The 24,185-nt window shown below is 44.0% G+C and overlaps 1 protein-coding gene and 1 pseudogene across 5 annotated transcripts in view; one reads left to right on the forward strand and one right to left on the reverse strand.

The window, feature by feature from the left end:
• The window catches only part of Ralb (RAS like proto-oncogene B), a 74,669-nt gene that overhangs the window by 16,536 nt on the left and 33,948 nt on the right, over positions 1-24,185 (reverse strand). For 4 of the 5 annotated variants that reach the window (XM_013142489.3, XM_013142490.3, XM_003478744.4 and 1 more), the window contains exon 2: positions 4,115-4,280. In XM_013142489.3, coding sequence (XP_012997943.1) covers positions 4,115-4,228 — 114 coding nt within the window. In that variant the 5' untranslated portion in view covers positions 4,229-4,280. Of the gene's footprint in view, positions 1-4,114; positions 4,281-15,556; positions 15,694-24,185 lie in introns of those variants that run through there. The other variant, XM_013142492.3, reaches the window with a different exon arrangement.
• On the forward strand, positions 10,987-12,968 carry LOC111754119 (U4/U6 small nuclear ribonucleoprotein Prp3-like; annotated as a pseudogene).

Below are 24,185 nucleotides of genomic sequence, written 5' to 3' on the forward strand. Positions count from 1 at the left end.
GACACACTTCACCCTGTGTCATGTCTAAGACCTTGCAGGAGGTCAAATCTGAACCCTTCATCCCCAACTCACTCTCCCAACATTAAGAAGCTGAAAGTTCTTGCTAGAGTTTGGATCTGGAACAACCCCAAAAGCCCTGGTATTAAATACAAAGTCTCCACTCTGCGGAGTTGCTGGGAAGGTTGAAATCTTTGGAGCTGGGGCCAGAGCGAGGCCTTCAAGTGACTGGCAGTGAGATTTTGAAGAGCTGTGCCTTGTCCTTTTCTCCTCTTTTGTGTCCCTGCCATGATGTGAGCAGTCTTGCTCTGCTGCCTCTGCCCCCACCATAATGGTTCAGCCTCATCAGAGGCTCCAGAGTGCCAGGCTCAACTGACCATGGACTGAAACCTCTAAAACCTAAGCCAAAATAATGTTTCTCTTTATAAATGTTTACCTTAGGAATACTTGTGATAGTGATAGAAAGATGGAAGGATGCCGTCCAAGGACAGGGTTAAAATCTCTGATTGCCCCATAGTAGCAGTTCCTTCTAATCACTGTCAAAGTCAGAATTTAGAGAGGAATATTCGGGACTAGAGACAATGGCTCCTTCCATAATCTAATCTTTATGAAAATCCTATCATATAAGCTAAACAAATTTCACCTGAGGGTAAAGCACTGGACAAGGAACAAAGAGTGTGAACGGCCTGTGAGATTTAATCAGCAGATACCCTCAGTATGAACTCAGTCTCCTTTTCTGTGAAATCCGGCTATTCTAGATAGCTCAGGCAGGAGTTACTGCACAGGCTTCACCTCAGAATCACCAGGAGAGCACTGTAAAAAGGGAGCCCCAGTCCTCTGCTCCAGAAAAGTTATTCAGAAGAGGTTTTTTAAAAAGGTCTCCTGGGAGATCCTATGATAAGCTAGGTTTAGGAATCATTGTTGTGATTCTTCAAGCTCCAAAATTATGATTCTCGAACTATCTTGTCTAATTTAATAAACACTGGCCATATTTCAAGTGCATAGCAGGCACACAGATTAAGCAAAGGGTTCTACCAAACAGCACTGTTTTAGGAAGTCAATTAACCATTCCTCAGCATACACATCACTTCATTTCTATTTTTTCCTTGTCTTATTTTACCATTTCCTTGCTAACTGCTGCTTCCTAATTCTCAAATATGTTCACCCACAAGAAAAATAGCCAAAGGTCACAAAGAGCTTTCCCTCCCTGTGAAGAAGCTAGGAAAGAGAGAAAAGCTCTCAACACTTCCACAGCACCACACCTCTCCCCTCCTGCCATCTGCACATGTGTAGATGCACACAAAAAAACCAGCCATCCAGACAGGGCCTCCTAGTCTCTTGTGCAGCTGTGCTGAGCAGAACAGATCCCAGTGTCAAGGGAGATTTGAGCTGTTTCCAACCTGAGGCCTCTCAATCACCTATATTACAGGAATCTTCCTTCTCAGCTACCATAGCTCTGCTATGGTGTGGATGCGGCTTGTCACCAACAAAACTCATGCTGAGTTGCTAATGTAAAGGTGACAAGATGTGGCTGAACCCTATGAAGCTATCAAATTGAAAGACATACCCTCATGCAGGGATGAAAATAATTCCAGAGTGGGTTGCTATAAACTACCTGGCCTCTTTTCCTCTCTGTCATTCCACTTTCTGTTATGATGGAGCAGCATGTGACCCTCAAAAGAAGCCAAGCAGAAGCCAGGATCATGTTCCTGATCTTCCAGACCCATGCGCCAAAATAAACCTCTTTTCTTAATAAATTTCACAATCTTAGGTATTCTGTTATAGTAACAAAAAACAGATAAAGGCAGTCTCTATAAAGTTTCTCAACCACAGCATTATCAATACTTTGTGCTGGATAATTCTTTGTTATGAAGCTTGCTGCTCATGGTAGGATGGTTAGCAGCCTTGACCTTCTAGATGCCAGCAGTATCCTCCCTCCAGTCATGACAAAAGAAAATGGCTCCAGGTGCTGCCAAACAGTCCTTGTAAAGGTAACCCCTTCCCTGCCTGTTTACCACATCCTGTTATTTCCTCTCCTAATTTCCCCTCCTTACTCTCTTTCTTTAGGCTCTGTTACAAAAGAAAAATAAGGAGCTTTCAGTATGCAAAGTACAAGTTATTATGCAAAAACAAGTAAGACTTCCAAAGCAGACTTCTCAACTTGTCTCTCTTCTTTAAAGCAAAATTGTTTTAGTTAAATTCAGCAGGTTCTGCTAGACTGACCCATTTTGGTTCATAGCTTAAGATAAAGGGATGTTGGTATCAGCCCTAAAAGCTCCTCACATAAGACACAGGAGGTAAGGCCCATGAGAGTATCCATGTTTTGACTCAATGCTTATTCATTTGGGGGGCCCCTCCTTAAAAAGATAATTCAAAATTACACATATACTAAGGAATACAAAAATAAACATTTATCAAGAATGAGAAATGCAATCGTAACTGTGTTAGTCATTTTCTGTCACTGGGAAAAAATATCAGACACACCCATGACTTAAAGAATGAGAGGTTCATTTTAATTCATGATTTCAGAGCCCAAGGTTAGAAGGGTATGGCAGAAAGGCATGGTGAAGGAAAGCTCTCTCACCCCATGGCAGCTAGGGAACAGAATGAGAAGGAAGGAGCCAGGGACAAATATCCCCCTTCCAGGTCACGCTGCCAGTTATCCCTGATATCTGCCTCCTTGACCTCCTAACTACACATTCACTTATGAACTTATCAACAGATTAATGCACTGATGAGTACAGTACCCTGTGATCCAACCCTCTTCCCAAAGGCCCACTTTTGTGGCTTCCAACCAGTGTGGCACTAGGGATGAGGTGAGCCCTGTGATTCCACTTCTGTATACAATCAGCCCACTGTCACCACAGGGTCTGTATCCACAGATGTAGTCAGACTGTTCATGTCCCTAGGCCTACAACTGCCACATCTAGGCTGGGTATGGTGATTCACGCCTATAATCCTGGCACTTGGGAGGCTATGGCAGGAAGATCTCTGTGAGACAAGGGGATCGCTGGGAGTTCAAGCCCAGCCTGGGCTACATATAAGCTTGAGGACAGCCTGGGCTACATAGTAAGACCTTGTCTCAAAGAACCAAAAGCAAAAGCAAAAGCAAAAAAAAAAAGGCTACACCGGTGCTGAACATAGACTTTTTCTTGTTTTTATTTCCACAATAATACAGTATAATCCTATTTGTCTAGCCTTTGAATTTTATTAAGTGTTATAAGCAATGTAGACATGATTTAAAAGTATACGAGACACTGTGTGTAAGTCATTTATAAACACGACTCCACTTTATAAAGGAACCTGAGTATTGATAGCTTTGAGTAGCTGTGGAGGGTCCTAGAACCCATCCTTCACAAATACCTAGGACAACTGTAGTGTGCATTTAGAAAACCTCATCAGGCTCCACTGTAAGACTTGGAAGAACTTTCAGGACCAGCTTCCCGCTCCACGTCCCGCTCCTTGTTCTCCATCACTGTCCCCATACTTACAATGCTAGTACCAAAGACAAGTGCACAGCAGGAGCCACCCTGGCCTTGTGCCTCATGTCACAACGCCAGAGTCAGCTCAGTGAGTAAGTAATAACCACGCAGTGGAGCATATTCAAGCCCCTACACATTACACCACCACTCCCCAGCTAACCCTAACCCTAACTCAACTTTCCTCAGGAACCAAAAATGCACAGGACCACGTTGACAATACCCAGCACGAGAGGAAGTGGGACAGGGTTGGTGGTGTTCGCCAACTAGGGTTCTGTTATCTCCCTGGCTAATTTCACAGAGCCTATGTCCACGTGGATGTCACGCCCGGGAAAAGTCCTGAGTAAGCCTATGATGCGGGGCCTTTGAGGGACAGCAAGATTAAAACTACTGCACCTGTACCAAGGCTGCTCTTCCCTCCCTCCCAGAACAACAATGAAAACCACATGAGCAAAGACTCCTCACATCCCCACACAGCCAGAGTAACCACCTAAGGTTAGTAACCAGAGCTTCCGGGAAAACCACCTCCACACCACTTTCCCGTGCACCCCATGCAGCACGGGAGAGCACGGAAGCTGGAGCAAGGACATGCCACAGCAGAGGTGATCATGCAGGCGGCCTGCGCAGGCGTGTCTTACCTCATCATACATGAACTGAAGCGTGAGGGCCGACTTGCCGACTCCTCCACTGCCAACCATGATCACTTTGTGCAAGGCCAAACTACTCTGGCCCTTGCTCTTGTTTGCAGCCATCTTGCCGGTTTCCTGAGGCGGGGACACACTGACAGAAGACCCAGTTGGAAAGCTGTCAATGACAAAGACAAAGACTTAGAGGCAGTTCGCTCTACACTCAGCTGAAATGAAATGACATCCCCATGCTATGGAAAAGCTTGACCCAAACATTCTAACAGAGAAGGATTTCTCTAGGCTTTTGGTAAAAATAAAGGTGTAACTCCTCACAAAGCCATTCACCCCACAGAGCAAGGCCAGAGGGAAGCCAGGGTGAGAAGGCAGAAGTAGGGACATCTTCTTCCTGATGCCTGCAGCGCCTGGGGGGACAGACAGGAACTCACCGCTAAAAGGCAGTCAACCCCCACGGGGTTCCTGAGGCAGCCTCGCCACATGGCTCCAAGTCCTGCCTCTCCCACAGTGGCCTGGGGTCCTCAACCCCCAACTCTTCTCTCTTCTATCCCTGTCCTGTGCTTCCTCCCCAACACACACACACACACACACACACACACACACCAGCCTCCTTGCAGATTAAGGAATGAGAAGAGGGACAAGTATTTGTTTTGTTTTTATAAAAAGCATCCCTTCACGACACAGGCCAGAGTTAAACATATTATTTACTCCAAGTTTATTTAATAGATTTAAGAAAGTTAAATTTCTTCAAAAATAATAATTTATTAGTCAAAATGTTTGTCCTCTCAGAAGATGAAATGTACAGAGCAATCCTGGCATTATGAGACATACAGTATTCTCAATAAACAAATGTCACAGATCCCCAGAACCTATTCTAAGCAAGTGCTAACCTTTAATAAATTTGTATGGGAAATGTAAAAGCCTCTATTTTATACGCACCTCAGAGCCTAGGTGTCTCTTGGGGCTGACTCTGCCATCTGTGAGCTGTGTGACCTAGAATTATTCAATTTTTCTAAGCTAGTTCTCCTATCTGCAAAGACAAGCTACCATCTACCTTGCAAGATGGTTCTTAGGAACCATCAAATGAGACAACACACATAAAACACCTCAACACAGGGCTTAACACACATTAGGGATGGAACACACACATGTAGAATGCCTAGGCAAGGCCCTGGCACACAGTAAAGAGGGAATAAAGGCTGGCTGCCTATCTGTCTAACTTTAAAAGGCTATTTTTCTAATCATAACGTGATAGGCTCTTATTTTCACTGCTGAACACCCACTAGAATAAATATAACACACCTACAAATCACTGGGTAAAATACAACCTGGCGTGCATGTGCATGCGCATGTGCGTGTGCTGGGAAAGAATCAGGTCTGGAAGAGGAGAGAGAAGAGCTGGAGCTGAGGCCCCCAGGCCACTGGGGCATGGACCTGGCACCATGTCGGTGGTTTACAAAGTCAAAGGTTCCCTCCTGTCTGCAAAATGCAGCTACCTGGCAGCGGTCACTGCAGCCTGCTGTGCATCCTTCCTGGGATGTGGATGAACCTGCACAGCTGCAGCCTAGGCCATGGAGCCTGGGCAAGGGAACTTCCACAGACACCTGGGTGCCTCCAGCAGGCAGCCACAGCTGAGAGCTGCTCGTGCATGTACAGCTCCAGAAAAGAAGAGCGCCCCACCGGGGAGATCCAGCAGTGGGCTGCTGTCCCTGCTGGCCTGGGTGGCTGGTGTGCTGGCCAGCAGGAGTTCACACTCCCAGGGTTGGGAGCCCACACCTAGGCAAAGGAGGAGTTAGAACCAACACATTCCCAATTCAGAAGTGACAAGCCAAGACCTCGGAAGGAGCACACTTGACAGAGGACAGGCAGGAACAACATGTGTCTCCCAACAAGGGTCAAGGACAAAGAGGCTTATTGCCTGAGTCCTCAAAGTAGGGAGATCCTCCCCTAAAATCCACAATGCTACACTCCCCTAAAGCCAAAACATTAACAGCTGGACAGAGCAGTGGAGACCCAGGCTGATCAAATGGCTAAACCTCCCTGGGACCTCCCTGGTGAAGCCAAGCAACACAGCCACTGCCCCAACTTCTGGGACATGGAAATTGCCACACAGGACAAGTAGGACTTTTATTACAACACGTATTTAAAAAGGGGATTTTTTGATCGATTTTAGCAAAAACAAAGCAACCTCTGAAGAAAAATAACATGACAAGACTATATGGAGTTGAACAAGAGGCATTCTGAAAGCAAAAAGTATGTTGTGTTTAAAATGGAAAGTTATGATCTTGTTTGCAAGTCCACAAACTATACAACTACCGTTTAAAAAGCACCTATTATCCTGTCACCACACATTCACTATAATATATCTCAATGGGGACATAACCCAGGGCCTTTGCATTGAGCCACATCCCAAACTTTTTTATTTTTTTACTTTGAGATAGAATCTCTATATGTACTAAATTGCCCAAGCTGGGCTTGAATGTGGGATCTTCCTGCCTCAGCCTCTCAGAATGTTGGCCTAACCACCAAGTGCCACATCTGGCCATGCTAGTATTTCAATTATATATTCTTATGTTAAAATCTGTTTGGGATCATATTTGTGAAGTGTTGTAAGTTATTTTTCATGTACCAATCTGTTTTCTGAAATAGGCAGAATGAATAAAATGCAGCCTTTTCCTTGATGATGTGAAGTTCCTCAGCACCCACATAAACCACGTGAAGACCCTTGGGCTGCTCCAAGTCAAGGTCCCTGACCACTCCTCTGTCTCCTCTCACCCTTGCTCGCCAGTTTACCCGCCTGCACCAGGCCCTCCTCCCACTCCCCTTCCTCATTATGTGCTTTTAATGAGTGAGCTAAGCAATTAGCTAGATAATTAAGCACATCCGCATTGTGATGAAACTAGAGCAAGTAGGAGAGGGGCAGGCCTCCTCCCACCAGGCCCCGCATGAGGGATGTGAAACTACTTGGGGCCTCGTTTCTGGCCTCAACTGTTTCCGACACAGCTGAGGAGGTAAATGTGGTCACAACCCTCAGATCCCAGCCATCACAGCCCCACAATTTCTCCAGGGCAACCTTGCTTCCCAAAACTCAGGAAGTGGACAAATATTTTTTCAGCCTATGGGGTGCGAATCCTTTCAAATTCTTTCATATACACATCTCATTTTGAGCTGCTATTTTCAAAAAAAAAAAAATACAGTCAATTTCTCCAGAAAAAAGGACCATAAATGAACGGAATGCTATCCAATGAAGCCACAGATACCTGCCAAAATCTATGCTCAAAGGCCAAAAATGGAAATAGTTGTGGACATTTCCAGTCCCCACCTACAACATAGCAGGGTGACTGAAGGACAGGAGAAAAGACAGAGAGTGAGGAATTACACAGCAGAGGTGTTCAAGGAGTACCCTGGGACACACAGGAGACAAGGGCTCACTCAGACTGAAGTTAGCGGGAACTTTCCTGGAGGAAGCAAGATGTGAGCGCAGTTAACTGAGGAAAGCAGGAGAAATGCCAGGAAGAAAGCATTAGAGAAACTTAGAAATTTAATGCTTATGATTTAATGTGTGACTTGTCCATAAATGTGTCTTTAAAACAAATACAGTAAAATGCTGGATTGTAACTTGTCCTGTTTCCCAAGATGATCACACATTTCTAGTAAGTTTTAACTCGATAAACTTGAGTAGTGCTCAACACTAAATGTCACATGGTTACAACTGAGCCAACACCTCCCCACTGTGGGCGATCCTCTCAGTGGCAAGAGACAATGGAGGAGATCCCATCTGCAGAGGAAGAGGAATTCTTTGTTTTAAATGAAACTAGGGAGATGTATACAATGTAGAAAACAGCACAAAATTCCATGGAAAAGCATTCCCTGAATAAGGCTGTAGTAGTGCAAAGGACAAATCTGCTTAACCCACAACACAATACCACATTTCCACCAGATCCCAAAAAGAAGGCAAAAGCAAGTGTCACTGGATAGCTGCATGAAAAGAAAAAGATTGGGCCAGAAGGTAGCAGTGGTTCCGATAGTGACAGTGAAAGATAACCCTCCTCTCCTCTCTTCCTCATATCCGCAATGATGGGTTTTCAAAGGTAAATGCAGGTTAATTTATTTTTTGTATTTTGCATTTTCTTTATTATTTTATATTAAATTACAGTATTATAGACATTTATATATGAATATTTTTGGCTTGTGGAACAAATCACCTGAGTTTGCATTATTACTTACAGGAAAATTCACTTTGACAAACAAGTATTTTGGATTACAAACAAGTTTCCAGAAGAAATTATGCTTGCAAACCAAGGTTTCACTGACAAGCATCCTTTACACCAATAGATTTTCTTGAAAAGTTTCAAACATTCAGAAAATTTTAAAGAACTTTACAATAAACCCATAAACCACTCCCATCCGGATCCTACAGTTAACATTTTGCTCCAGCCACTCTGTTAGCAGCCCTCTGTTAGCAGCTAGCATGGTAGCTGCCCTATGTTAGACAGAACTGGTTTGTAGACTGGTTCTAAAGTGAAAATGAAAAGAAAGCTTATTACAGAACAGACGTGAGCCAGGCCGCCCCACAGCAAGGTAGCCTAGAGAAGGGTGACACCAGGGAGAGCGGTCCCACGTACAACAGGCGCCTCGCTCTTATGGGGTCTCAAAAGAATGCCATTAACCATTAGTGTATTGTGTTGCATTTCTTTCCAAAAGGGACAGAAGTCTCCAGTCAGAGTGTTCAGTTACTCTGCAGGAATGTGTTTCTGAGGCCAAGATGCACATTAGAAATGTGTTCACTCCCCCAGGGTGGCCCTCTTACAATGGGAACACAGGACAAGAAAGGCAGAGGAAGTATAGGGTCGGCAGTTTCATCTGGAGCACCTGCACAGCCTACTTTCTTATCTCAAGGAAGAAATATCCCCACCACCACCACTCATCACCAAAAGTTGCTGCCGCCCGCTGACTTCCTCTCACGCTGCTACCCAAAGTCCTGCCAAGCCCCCTGCCTTGGCTCACACCTACTCATCAGTGCCTCCCATTTCTTCATGCCTGTCAGGATGAGCAGCGGACAGCGGCATGCTCCTCCCTAAATGCATTATAAGCACCCACTGCTTCCAGCTTTACACATTTCCTCCCCATCACCTTCACAGTATCTATTGTACATTTTGGATACTACTAACTCCTTCAGTTTTTTTACACTAGGAGATAACATGATGCTCACTTATATGAGTCTGACCATATCACCCATGAGCATCTCAAGTTGCACCCATTTACTTATTTATATAGCTCTTTATTATATGATTATACGAGCTCTTTATAGCTGAGTAGATTCCCATTGTATAAAAATACCATATCTTTCTTATCTACTCTGCAGTTGATGGGCAAGCTACCTCTGGTTTTTTCTGGTTTCCTGTACCATGGGACATTGTTTTCTCTCCTTTGACTTTGGTCTTTGAATTTCTTTTTGAGTTAAATGTGTTTCTTGTATACATCATATTGGTGGATCTTGTTTCTTGATCCATTCTCCCTGTATTTCTTTTTACTGGTGAATTGAGGCCATCTACATTAATGGTTACAACTAGCATGTACTGGCTCATCTCTGCCATGCTATCATTGGTCCCCCTTTTCCTCCTTCATTCAATTGCCTGCCCTGTTTGGCAATTCCCCTCTGCTGCTACTCCTGGAACCATGCTCATCTTTATCTTTCTAGAATACACCTCTCGGTGCTCTTTGTAGAGTTGGTTTGGTGCTAATGAATTCTAACAATTTTTAATATTCTGTTCTTGTGCTTAATTTCTGGTATCTTGATTATTATATGTCTGGGTATAGATTTATTTTGGTTATGGCTAGTTGGCGTTCTATACGCCTTACTTATCTGTATGTCAGGTCCTTTTCCCATGCTTGGGAAGTTCTCTGCTATTACTTCTGTAAATAATCTCTTTATGTCATTTGGGTTGACTCCTGATTTATCACTAACACGTACCACTCTTAAAATATTTTTCTTTGCGTCATCTTGCAGCTGTTGAATTATTTCCTGGTTCTTTGTTATTTTTTAAAAATCTTTTCTTTCATAATTGCTGGCTGCAATGCTGTCTTCAAAGTCTGAAAGTTTATCTTCAGTATCTTTCAAGTGGTTTTGTCAGTTTTCAATCACCTTTTTCACTTCCTGAATATCTCTTTGTTCCATGCATTATAATTTCTTCCTATATTATTCACTCAGTTTCCATCATTTTCCTTGTTCTTTTTTTTTAATCTATGTCTTCTTTAGATATGCTCACCAATTCCTTCATTGTTTGTGATTTCTTCTTTTACCTGACTTATTTCTGATCTGATTTCTTTTACAACCTCATGAAGTTTTCTTTACTTTGGTTGCTATTCATTCAAAGATTTGAGGTGCATAATTTCCATTTTCTTCCATGTGTGTATCTCCCATACTTGTTCTGTGTGGGCTGGAGGCCTGAGATTGCTTTTTGCTCCTTTGTCTTGACATTTTCCTGTGTTCCTCCCAACAAGCTGGTTCCCAGGCACTTCCCATGTTGGCTGCCCCTCCACAGTACAGGGGAATGAGTCAGGCACCTGGATTTCTCTGAACCCAGGCTGCCAGGAGGCAGTGGGGTGTGAGGCAAGCCTCCCCAGACCTGCCCAGCTACACCAAGGCTTCCCCAATGGCCATGGGTGCATGGTCACGGGGCTGCTTCTTCTCTCACCCCGTGGGGCTACACCGGGATCTTCACTCCATGGTAGCAGGTGCACAGGGGCGTGTCTGCACAGTTCCCCAAAACCTTGCTAGACCAATTCAAAGACATGAAAGGAATTGAACTTGAGCTGAAATTTGTGAGGTGTGGAGTCATTCCCCTTTCTGGGAAAATGGCACTAAGATGGAGCTGGATGAACTGAAACCACAGATAAAGAAGATGGTGAAGACAGTACTGAGGTTTTCAGAGCTCACAGTGGTCACAGCAGCACTGAACAGTGTGAGGAAGGGCATGGCCAAGAAAAGACAGCTGATCATCCGAAACCTTTTCTCAAAGAGTCTACACTCCAATTTGTGGATAAACTGCTTGAAGCTGTAGAGGCAGACCAAAGCTCCAGGCATTCCAAGTCTAGCATGACAGGAGCAGAAAATGAAAGCTAAAGAAGGTGTTTGGTGGTGACTCTGAAAAATCCAAGGAATCATCAGGAGTAAAGAAACAACAAACATCCAGTTTTAAGGAGGTAGAAGAGAAACCAGAGGTGAGCCCTGGGCCTCCATCTGAGAGCCCTGGCATGCTGACTAAGCTTCAGATTAAACAGATGATGGAGGTAGCAACATGACAAATTGAAGAGAAAAAAAAACAGGTGAGCTTCATTAGCTCCCCTATACCTCAGCCAAAGACTCTTCCTTCATCCCAGCCAGCACGACTTCCAACACACACCACTATCCAGCCTTCCCAGGCTGCCACTTCCATGAATGATTTCATCGAGAAGGCAAGGAAAGCAGCTGAACTACAAGTCCAAATCCAGGCCCAGCTGGCACTGAAGGCAGCCCTCACGGGCAATGCCAACATGGTGGGCCTCATTAATCTCCATGCAATGGGCATTGCTCCTCTGAAAGGAGAGTTAAAAGATCAAACAAAACCTATACCACTGATCCTAGATGAAAACAGTCACACTGTAGATGCAACAGACAAGGAGCCAGAGCTGACACACTGCATCCCTACACTGAAGGCCAATATTCATGCTGTGAAAAGGAAAACAGTTCGAGCAACAGCTCAAAGAAAAGCCAACAGAGAACATGGGAGTCCAATACTTTTTTGACCCCCATGTCTTAATTACCCCAATTTGAGAAGCCTGCTCAACAATTACAGATAAAGGCTCAACTGGGAAGCTGCAGGCAGAGATCTCACAGGCTGCTTGAAAAACAGGCATTTATGCTTCCACTGAGTTTGCCTTCATTGCTCCTAAGAAAGAGCTAACGGAAGGAGCTATCCCAGAAACCAAGTGGTGGGACTCCTACATCCTACCCAACAGCTTTGACCTTACAGAGGAAAATCCCTAAAGAAAAGATTATTTTAGAATCACAAATCTTGTTGAACATTGAGCCCAGCTCAGTCCTCCAGTTGACAATGACACGCCAGTTACTCTGGAGGTTTATTTTACCAAGAAGGAACAGAAGGAACTTTGGAGGGAAATGCAGAGGGAAGCACAGAAGGAGCTACGAGAGAAAGCCAGGCTGGGCCTGATGCCTCCTCCAGAACCCAAAGTGAGAATTTCTAACTTAATGTGAGTATTAGGAACAGAAGCTGTTCAAGACCCCATGAAGGCCAAAGTCCATGTCAGAGCTCAGATGGCCAAAAGACAGAAAGCTCATGAAGAGGCCAACACGGCCCAAAAACTTACAGCTGAATAGAGAAAGGTCAAGAAACTTAAAAAGCTTAAAGAAGACATTTCAAGGGGTACACATTTCAGTATATAGAGTTTGAAATTTGAGCAACCCAGCCAAGAAGTTCCAAGACTGAGGCCACTGCTGGGCAGCTGTACCTGCCAGGGGTGGTGATACTGCACCCCTGACAACGTGGTAGTAGCGGAAGAGGACCCAAAGGCCCAGCAGAAATTTAAGCGTCTTATGCTGCCCTGAATAAAGCAGGACAACTCATCTAACACGAAGGGAGATGATGAGGAAGAATCTGATGAGGAAGCTGTGAAAAAGCTAACAAATGTGTACTAGGCTGGGGGTACAGCCAAAGACTGGAGATTTGGAGAGATCAAGTTTCAACAGTGCCCGATAGAAAACATGGCTCATGAGCATTTCAAAAAGCAGGACGCCAGACCCTACTGGGACCTTACACTGAGTGAATCTGTGTTGGAGTCCACTGACTGAGACTGCTGCGAGCCCTGGCCTCTCTCTGCAGTCTCTCCCTATTCTACTTCACAACCCAACTCAACTGTCTGGGTGATCTCAGACCTGTGCTAAACAGATGTTTGGACAAAGGGAGAAAACCCTGCTCCCACCCATCAGCTTAGTGCTGTCCTTTATTCCCCTGATGTGCACATGATTAAGTTATTTTAACAGGCGGGGGGGCTGTCTTTTAAAATGTTACAGATCTTGTGAAAAGTGAAAAATTCCCAAAAAGGGAAACTACAGAGACAGATCACTAAATGCAAGGCATGATCCTCAACTTAATCTTGGCAAATTTAGAATACAAGGGTAGATTCAAGTTGAAGTACTATATAAATTAATGTTAAACTCACTGAGGCTGCAAACTGGGCTGGACTCATGTAAAGAAGTATCCATATTCTTCTAAATATTCCACTTGGTATTTCTGAGGTAAAGAGTCATGATCCTGTTTACAAGTTGACTGAACTGAGTAAGTTTCAGATTTCTTCAGTCTACACTTGACAGACATTTTATATTAATGAAGTTGAAGGACTTTTACCTTTAAGCATTATTTGAAACAGGAACATGGGGGTGTGTTAAGCAATTACTGTTGGCTTTTCATGTTCAATACTGCCTCATGTGGTATTGTATTTGTTAGAAAATAACAGCAGGCTGTGAATTTAGGCATTAAAGAAAGAGGCTAACAAGGAAATTTAGGTTTGTTTACGAAAGGTCAAGCTCAATGAAAGAGACAAAAATTCGACTTCCATACTTTTTTTTCATAGTAGAAAGGTGAAAAGCATGCCAGGTGTGGTGGCTCACACCTGTAATCCCAGCACTCGGGAGGCTGAGGCAAGAGAATCCTTGGGAGTTCAAGACCAGCCTGGGCTACAAAGTAAGCTCAAGGCCAGCATGAACTGCAAAAAGACAAAAAAAGAAAGAAAGAAAGATGAAAGGCATCAAATATAGCAAGAGGGTTTAAATTAAACAGCCAGGAAACTGGAAAAAAGAGCCCAGGATATAGTGGTAAAGTGCACACTTAGCATGTCAAGGCCTTGGCTTCACTCCAGAAAGAGGGAAAGGAAAACTGAAATATTAGAAGAAAAACAAATACAAATATTCCTCCCTTAATAACCTACTCATTTAATGATCATTTGGACTTAAAACAAAGGTGTGCTATATGGACTAAGGACTCATCTATTTTTTGTATAGTTCCGTACATCATTGTTTAGACAGCCTCAATGGCTTTTTTCAGTAAGTACACCCTGTTTATACAGTACTGTAATATTTACTAATTGTACTGTAAAGTATCATATTGTAGTTTTATGTCCTTTTATACATTACAGTACTGCATGTAAGAGTTACGTAAATAAAAGCAAACCCATCAAGTTGGGAGTTTTGCTTGACCATTTTTTTGTTCTGAATATTGTAATGTATATTCTATTACAATTCTTCACTTAGCAACCACTTCACTCAACAACCTAGTTCCTGGTGAAACTGAACTCGGTCTGAAGCAGGGCCTGTGGTGCAAAAAAAATGGAAGAGCATGGGAGGATTATAAAGACTGAAAGAGAGGGGGCTGGGGATTTAGCTCAGCGGCATAAGCACCTGCCTTGCAAGCAGGCAGTCATGAGTTCGATCGCCGGTACCAATAAAAAGAGAAAAAGAAAAAAGAAAGACTGAAAGACAAACTTATTGGGAGAAAATATTTGCAACATATGCAAAGTTATACTTACCTGTAATATATAAAAGCCCCTGCAAAGCAATATCAGACAACACAATTCTTTGAGCAAAAAAGTGAAGTAATATGTAGGAAAGGAAGTGAACAAAGCCAACATATGACACCATATGAAATGTTGCTAGTACTCAAGGAAATGCAAAGACAATATTGCTTTGGCTAAAATTAAAAAGTCCTGTCTGGGGAAACAGATACTGCTAGGAATATCAATTGCCACAATCTTTGGAAAAAATTGACAAAAAATTTAAATATTTAAAATGTGAAACTGTTCTAGGAAAACATTCTATAAAACTATAAAGATATTCTTTCAAAGATAATCTGTATTAAAAAAATGATGTGTGCTTACAAACAATGGCACAATAATATGATAAATTCCATCATTAGGGATACCTGCTTATGACAGACTCAAATTTAGATTATACAGCTATTGAAAAGAATGAGGAAAGTCCCCATATATTAACCTAGGGCGAATCTGCAGGGTGTATTGGTAAGTGGGAAGAAAATCAAGTTGCAGAAAGTATATAATATGGTGTCATTTGTTTTTAAAAACCTATATATGTGTATATACAAATACTAAAAATTACTACTATATAGGATTCACACTGTTAATCCTGGCAACCATGGAGTGGTACTGTCAGTAGAGCAACTTCGATTTTCTTTTATATCTCACCATTTTATTTAAACTTTTTATAATTAATGTGAATTATATGAGAAATTTTATAAAATCGATAGAATATTATAGTTTGATTTTAAAAATCTTGAGGTGGGTGTGGTTGCATATGCCTGTAATATCAGCACCTGGGAGGGCTGAGGCACGAGGATATCCACAAGTGTGTCAGCCTGGGCAACTTACCAAGTTCAAGATCTGCCTGGACAAAAAAACAAGCAGCAGAACATGAAGGCACTAGGAATTCTTTTTCCCCATAAAGTCCCTAGGGTCTGCAGTAGGCAACTGCAAAGAAGTTTCCAGCCAAGCCTTGATCTACACACTGAGTCTTGCTTGGGAGCCTGTAAGAAAAGGAAAATCTCAGACTGTCACCCAGACAGGTAAAGTAGACCTACACTTCAACAAGCTCCCTAGGAAAGAGCTCCAAATGATGCTTAGGCAGCCCCGCTGAGTGCCAAGGTGTTAAGGCTTGTGTCTACATGTCCCCCCCAAACCTTACACAGTCGTAGCAGGGGGCTTTTTCAGAGCTGGCTGGATCTGGCGTGTGTGATGTTGGGACTGATTCATAGTGCAGTGCTACAGTCAAGGACACTGGGGTTAAGGGTGTCAGTGCTGCTGCCCTAAGTTCCAGGGTAAGATATAAGGGATGGAAAGAGCTACGATCATGCCTTGTTGCTTCACGGCTTTCTGCCTGCCATGAACTGCTGCCCCTCGGCCATGTCCTCTTTGCTTGGAGCCAGCCAATTATGGGCTGAAACGTCTACAAACGCTGAGCTTTAAACATTTCCCCTTGTAACTTTAGATGCCAGGTATTTTGTCTTAACAATGAGACAAAAGTAATTGAGACACAAGGCAATTCCAGTTTTTATACCACTTTCGGTTACAATCCAAATTAGGATCATCTCAATATAACTGAGGATCACAAAGGACTCTCCCACCCAAAACAGCTTCCAAATGTGAAGTATCACAGGAAACAAATTCCAGAGTTTGTAAATGCTGCATAACTTAGAAATGAAAACAATGATACTGTTTACCCAGGTGACTTATTTTTCATTAGTATTGAAAACCAACATACAGTCCTTATTTTTTAGGATCCGACACCAAATTATTAAACAGCTGTGGCAAGATTATCAACCTAAGGACTGCACATGAGTGTGTGTGCACGCGCAATAGGTTGAAACATTAAATCTGTTCAAAACAATATTTCAAAAGCCCTGGGCATCTTTGGAAGAAACAATTCATTATTTCTAAAATTGGCAAATAAAGGGGAAGAATCAAAAATGCACAAATATTTCATTGCTACACATGTATGAGCATCTCTGCAGTTTAGTAGTACTAAACTATGCTACTGAGAACCAAATAACAGCTGAAGCCACGTTTGTCCTTCTAAACATACTTTCTCAAATCAGAAAATGCCATTATCTGGGGATCAGCACTTTGCACCTCATTCCTGAGTTAAGAAACCTAGGCACCAAACACCAACAGCTGCTAATGCCACAAAAAAAGAAGAAAACATGACATGAGGGGCATCTTGACAGGACATAACCAACAAGTTGCCAGATATGTTTCTAAATCAACGCACTGATTTACAAGAGCCACAGGGGAGTGGATCCATGTTAAATACTACCACAGAGGTGCACCATTCTCATATCTAAGCTACCGGTAGTTTGATCAGCCCATTGTAACAGACCTTCTTTGGGTCCTATTTTATACAAGCAAAATAAGAAAGTTGAGGAAATGTAAACATTAAATATATTTGATAATATTAAGAAATTACTTTTTTAATGTTTTAAACGCTATTGAACCGCATTACAAATGAATTTAAATGACATTCAGAATCTGCTTCCAAAACGTCAAGGGAAAAAAATGAGTCAAGCTATAGATGAAATAGGATTAGCCATAAGCTGATCATTGATGCTCAGCTGATAGGGACAATGCAATTTAACTCTGGTGAGGTTCTGAGTTCTCTGTACTTTGCATGTGTCTGAAAATCCCCACTAATAGAGAAAGAGAAGGCAAATCAGCTCCCACGTCCCAGGGGGATTTACTGGGAAAATAAGTGTATATGACGCTGATACAAAGACGACATAAAAAGCCAAGAACAGGAAGAAGGCTGGGACTGGGGCAGCTGGAACCCGTGCCCTGGAGGCTGCCAAGACTGGTGCTGTGTTTCCCCCATGTGCTGGCTCTGTCTCTCCTTTTTGCTGTACATCAGCTTTCACCACTTGGCAAAAAACAGAGCTGCCAATTTGTAAAATTTGGTGGCCTGCAGGCATGCTTTGTTTGCTCACACAGTGCCTTAAAAATTGATTCAGTTATTAACATTTTTAAAAGGGAGATTTTACACACAAGCCCAAATTTCTGGCATCGCTTAAAAAATCAGAAGTCTGACATTCTATTGCCAGGAACTGGCTGGCAGGAGGAGGGCTATTGTTTCTAAAGGGAGCTGGCGCTCTCCTCAAGGCCCTGGAGGCCAGCTTCCTACCTGCTCCGTCCAGCAGGGCTGCCTGACTCCGGGACTCCCTCACGAGTCTCCCACACAGAACCTCACCAGAGTCAAGGGCGATCCTTGTCAGGCTCCCCTTCCTTTGTGTAACTGCTATTGTCATGCATGACTCAGTTTCCATGTGTAAATATAAGGAAGTTGAATTAAATGGTCTAAGTTCCCTTTTAATTTCTGGATTTTTTTTCTGAATTTAGATCTACAAAACAATTCAAATTAGTACTATTATACACCTAAGGAAACATGTTTTGGGTATTTCTACTTCTTAAACAACATTTTTAATTTGCTCCCCCCTAACATAGATTAACAAAAATAAACAAAATGAACTAACACTAAACACAGAAGTTTTGAAGTCTCTACCGGGAGCACCCTGCTCCTGGCCTATGCACATGTCACTCTGTATGCGAGGACTGCCCCGCCTGCCCAAGAAAGCTCATCTGTAATTTCACACTCAGCTGAAATATTTCCTCTGTCACTCTCCCTCCCAGTCTGCATGAACGCCCATGTCCGTCAGCACCACCACTGCTGCACAGAGTGACTTCCTCCTAGATCCATCTGCCAGGCTGCGGATGTCCTGTGAGTCTGGCACCTGAAGATGCTCGATACTGGGGCAATAAAAACTGGGTTGGAGTTCTCCATCTGGGTTTAAGGCCTCAGGAAGATAAGTGGTAATCGGTAAGCTTTGAAATATTTATTCACTTATCTGGTAACTTGCCTGGAGAATACAGCAAGAAGAAATGGTGAGAGTAATTTGCAAGCTTTTTTTTTTTTTTTTAAAAAATATAGTTATTTCTGAAATAAAGTCCTCTGCAACCATAACCCTACCCAACAGAGTCTGGCAATCTGCAAGTCTCCGAGAGACCCACCAATTGATAACCTCCCTCTGCATTCACTTCCATGGCAAAGGCAGTGCGGCGACATCTCTCCACAGCTGCAGATCTGACCTGGTGCTCGTGTCCCTGTCCCCATTCTGAATGACTGCTTCAGTAAAATTCTGTTTACAAGTTTGAACAGACTCTATCACCAGCTCCCACTTGTCACTGCACACCGTCACACACAGCTTTTCCACAGTCACCTAACTGGTGGCGGCAAGGCTAGGACTGGGACCCCAGCATGTTGAGGTTTATGACGCATACTCTGAGCCACAACAGTGTCAGTAGACTGGGGTGGGGTGGAGAAGCCCTTCAAATAGAGCATAAAATACTGAAATTTATTTCAAGGTCGCAGACCTATGGGTCAGAAAACCTAGAGCTATAAAAAATGTACAGGCAACATAGAGCACAAGTTTTAAAACAAAGATCTAGGAGAAAAGACACACAAAAAAGTTACATATACCCAGAAGAGCTGAAAGCAAGGGCTTGAGCAGATAGATCTAATTCAAGCTCATAAGAGTAATCACAACACCTAAATATCAGTCAGCAAACAAAATGTGGCCTACAGATACAACAGAGTATTAATCATCCTTAAAAAGGAAAGACATTCTGACATACACTACAACCTAGGTGAACTGAGCTCACTATGTTTATGAAATAAGCAAGACACTGTATGAGTCCATTGATATGATTCTTAGAACAGTTAAATTCAAGAACAGAAAATAGGAGGCAGTTGCCAGGGGCTGAAGGAAGACAGAATCTAGGAGTTGGTATAAGGGTACAGGATTTCCACTGAAAAAAAGGAACAGTTTTAATGGTGGCTGGATGTTGGTCACGATCATTGCAAAGCAATGTAAATGTATTTAATGCTGCTGAAATACACACATAGCAACAGTCAAAATGATAAATGTTATGTTTTATCACAACTTTTTAAAAAGTAGTTGTATATCATTTATAGTATAAGACAGAAGACAAAACATTAGACTTGAAGTCTATTTTGTTTTTGGTACCTGGGATCAAATTCACAACTTCATGCTTGCCAGGTAGGCACTTGTGCCGCTGAGTTATTTTCCCCAGCCCTAGACTTGAAAGTCTTAAGTCTTCCTTGGGAAGCTAAGGGTTTGGTTATTTAGTATTTTTTGGCATCAGTCTGATCCACAAAATATCAGGACTAGCTCTCTTCTCGGATTTTATGGAGACCTATCAAAATCAGTTGAGTAAGCACATAACAGCTTTCTGAACATCACGGGAATATCCTAGAAAGTCTTGAGAAAGGCTCTGTCTCAGAGCAATGCCCACCTAAGGCAGGAGAAGCCACTTGGCTCTCGGGGAAACACCCTTGCTCAGAGGCCTCCAGTGCCCAAGTGACAGCTGGGGAGAAGAGGCCGCCTCCTCGTGCTCAGCCACGAGAACAGGCACTTCATCCCCCAGGCTCACGGGAAGAGAAGAGACAGGATCTGCCCTGCCCACCTCCAGGGATAACTGGGAAGGAGTAAGTGGGGACGTATGTGCCAAAGGCATTTTCAACTCGGAAACCAGTGGAGTATTATTCTTGGCATCTAAAAATGATAATGTCACTCACCTTCACAAGTGTCACAAGTAGGCTTTTAGGACACCTCAGTGGGAACAGCCCTTGAAACTGCCCTAACAGAAGGGGTCTTTCTCTTGTTCCCCGCTGAAGAAAGTGGGGAGTGTAAAGCGGCTGCCCCTTCCAGCCGAGCTAGACCTGTAGTGAAGTGAAGAGCTGGCCTGGGGCCCACCCTCTGTGAGGGGCGCCACCCAGCTGGATAGTCCTGTGCAGAGTGGCCTCGGAAGAGCAGTCACCCCCACACTTCCTCATACCAGGAGGGGGCCAAACAAAACTATATCATTCATTCCTGTCACCAATGCCTGCTGGGGACATTCTATTCTAAGAATGCCCCTCTCTGCTTGGCCTTGTCTGGACTCCTGGGCCTGCCCTGGGGACTCCACATCTTAAGCAGATGTTACTTCTCCTCACGTTACATGCTTCAGGCAAGTGTCCTTCCTCCTTTCTGTCACTTCCAGCTAAGCCCCTCCCTTGGTCCCCTCCCTGTTGCAAAAGCCCCATGTCTGAGGCGTTGGGTTTCCAGCAGTAAGGCCCTGCCCCACCATCCTAGTACCATCAGCTCTAGATCTCCTGGTCCTTTCCCTCACCTAATGAGGATACCCGCTTCCGGTTCAGACTTCCTTCTGTCCCAACCAACCCCACCATCTCCTCAGTGATTCCTGTGCGCATGAGGATGACCCAGCTAGGAACTCTCCAGTCCAGGACCCTGGCTTCTGTGGAAAGCCTCTCCTTCATTCCATCTATCACCGCCATGGTCACACCAGAAACAATTCTCTCCTCAGCCCTTCCGCCTCAGCCTCTACCCTGTGCCAACACCCCTGCTATAATTCTCTGCCCTCCTGACACCTCTGAGCACTGGCCTCCAGGATGTTCTCTGGGCACCGGCTCCCTATGGGCTCCCTTACCCGCCTTCCCAGCCTGATACCACAGGAGCCCTCTGCTCCTTCCTCTCTTACGTCGAACTCTCTTGTGGCTCCTCCACCGAGTCTACAGTTTCCCAGCATCCATACCTGCTCCTTGTCCCTGACCACATGGAAGACAGACTCCTGCTCTGAGCAAAGGCCAAGCTCACCACACATGCTTAGGACACCTTGCTGCTCACTCTATGGCCAAGAGTTGCGTTCCTGCCAGTATCCTCCTCTCCCTGCTCCTCATCAGTCTTCTGTCTGCGGGGGCGGGGTTAGGACCATTCCCACCACACAGCTTTCTGTTTTGTCTTTGCTAAGCATACACAGTCCTCTGATCCCCTTAAGTCACTCGAGCTAATGACATAATTCCTCTATCAAAGTTATCTCCCTATAGTAATTGTACTAGCTCATTACGCAAAAGCAAAGAGAAAGAGGATTATTTACCTTATAGTTCTGGAACCTGAAAGTCAAAGGTCAGGCAGCCCTATCTAGTCAGCCTCTGCTAAGGGCCTTGTGGTGAATGGCATTAGAAAGCACATGAAGAAGGTGAGGCAGGAAGTCACCAAGCAGGCAGGGGTCCCTGTCACCTCTCCTCCTGGCTTCCATAATAACTGCTCTCAGGAAGCAAGCAGGGTCCCACAAGAACTATTTTCACCTCTCCCAAGGTCAGCACCTTCCCGGCACACCTAAGTGCCTCCTATCAGCCCTTTTCTCCACTAGACCCCACTGCCTCCACCCTGTCCTGCTGGGGACCAACCTTCGGGCACACGTACCTTTGAGGAGCCATGTGCGTCCAATCTGCAACTACACTGCTTTTCAAGCTGCAATGCAGACACGGAAGAACTGGAAATCCTGTTCAAATGCAGGCTCCAGCCTGGAGCAGAGCCCAAGGTCCTATACGACCAACCTGTCTCAGGAGAGGCACGTAACACACTGTGAGCAGCAAGGGCCTGGGCTTCCTTTCCTAGGTGCTTTATGAAATCCACTCCACTCTGATTTGCTCAACGTCACTTCACAGAAGCTTATCTCGTCAAGGCCACCTGAAGCTTCCTGTAGCCAACTCCAATGAAGAGTTTTCTGTTTCTCCTCTGGTACTACCACCCCTTTGTAAATGAGCACATAATAGCTCCATAGAAGGTCAGTGCAAAGAGCCCCTCTTGGCAATATCCTCCTTGTCATTTGCCCTTCTGGCTTCTAGAGCAGATACTCCCCACCAAGGCTTATCATGTCTGGTTTACCAGTCTTCCTCCTTTACCTGGCTTCTAAATGTCAGTCAGGCCCACACCCTTCTCCATTCTCTCTAGGTGACAGATCCATTCCAGGGGTCTCCACGCAGCTTTCAAACTGCTGGGTGCAGCCCAAACCCCTCTGCCTTCTGCTGCCCTCTGTACTTAGCTGTCTAATAAGAATCTCAAACTCATGACTCTTCCCCCCTGAAAGTGCTTTTTCCACTGTTGATACCCCATCTAACAGCTACCAAAGTAGCTAGGAGTATCCAAATCATTTTTAAGACAGAAGTCTAGGTGCTATTTTTGATCATCCTTCCCTGTCCCTCAACTCAATTCACAACCAGTTCTACTGATTCCACCTCCAAATGTCTTTCTACTTTTTCTATCTTCTCTACCACACCCAAGTCTCAGTGATAGTTTCTCAGCACCTCATTGCCACCTTAGGTCCTCAGCAATCCACTGTCCATACTGCCCCTGACATGAATTTTTCTCAAAATGCAAATGACCATGTGCACTACCCTAATGGCTCACCATGAATAAAAATCCAAACTCTCCACTGACCACAGCCTCCAACATCTTCATTCAGCCAGCATTCTGTCCTTCCAGCCCCACGAATACCCTAGACGCACCCTACCTACGTGCCTTTCACAGCATTAGGAAAGACCTAAAGCAGAAGCGAGAGAGGTACAGTCAAGGTCCCAAGGGCAGATCTTTGTGGCTGGCTGGAACACAAAGAAAGAGGGGTAGGCTGGTATAAGCTAAGATATGAAAGGTAAGCAAGAGCTGGATCATTCAAGGGTCAAGGCCCCACCAAGCCTAAGTATGTTAAGACTCCCTACTTACAGCACTGGGAAGCTACAGAAATGTCCCCGCAAATAGGTGACATTACCAGGCCTGTGTGCTGAAAAAAGTTTCTACTCTGACTAGAACAGAAAAACACCGGGTGGGGGGGAGGCAGGAGCAGATGCAGGCCAGCAGCAATGACAGCATGGACAAGGGGGTGACAGTGGACATGGGGGAAGTGGCTGGATCTTAGAACAATTAGGATGCTAAAAATGGCAGCAATTACCCAATGAACAGATGTAATCTGAGATTTTTTTTTTAAAAGTTCAATATGCAAGGTTTACTAGAGGCATCCTACTGGCAGAAATTTGTTCAGGACAGCTAGCTGATCAACAATAAATGGCCACCAATTCTTTCCTGTGGAAGGAAGGAGGGGAATTGTGGGAAAGGTAGGATGAAACAAAAGAAACAAAGATATTAGCTTACAAATTAGGGCAGCATGGGAAAAGGGCCAAACTAGGAAATGGAGGAAATGCAAACTGCGCTTACTTTTCCACTCTGCCCAATGGTGATTCCAACAGTCTCCAACTGGATTGGGAAGAACAAAAGCGCATCTCACAATTTAATACGATTAATGTGACCTTTTGTTATAAATATGCCACATTCAAATTCATTAAGAAGAGATTTGTTTCATGAAAATATTAGGACAGAATTTTTTCAAGCTGAAAGATGTAGAGGTTAGTGAGCCAGGTTTTCGGTTCACGAGTCCCAAAAGCTTCTTTCTACTCAGGAAGATTTCATCTGGACACTAAAACAATAAAGTCCTTCTATCCAGGTGGACAATTAAAATGTCTAAGAGTTTCAAGAAAGAATGAAGGTGTTTATTAGGCAAATAAACACCTCCCAAAGATTAAAAATAATAGGAGGGAGGG

The sequence above is a fragment of the Cavia porcellus genome, unplaced genomic scaffold (genome assembly GCF_034190915.1).
Source record: "Cavia porcellus strain 051 isolate PalLab524CR breed Dunkin Hartley unplaced genomic scaffold, mCavPor4.1 scaffold_12, whole genome shotgun sequence".
Classification (NCBI taxonomy): Eukaryota; Metazoa; Chordata; class Mammalia; order Rodentia; family Caviidae; genus Cavia; species Cavia porcellus.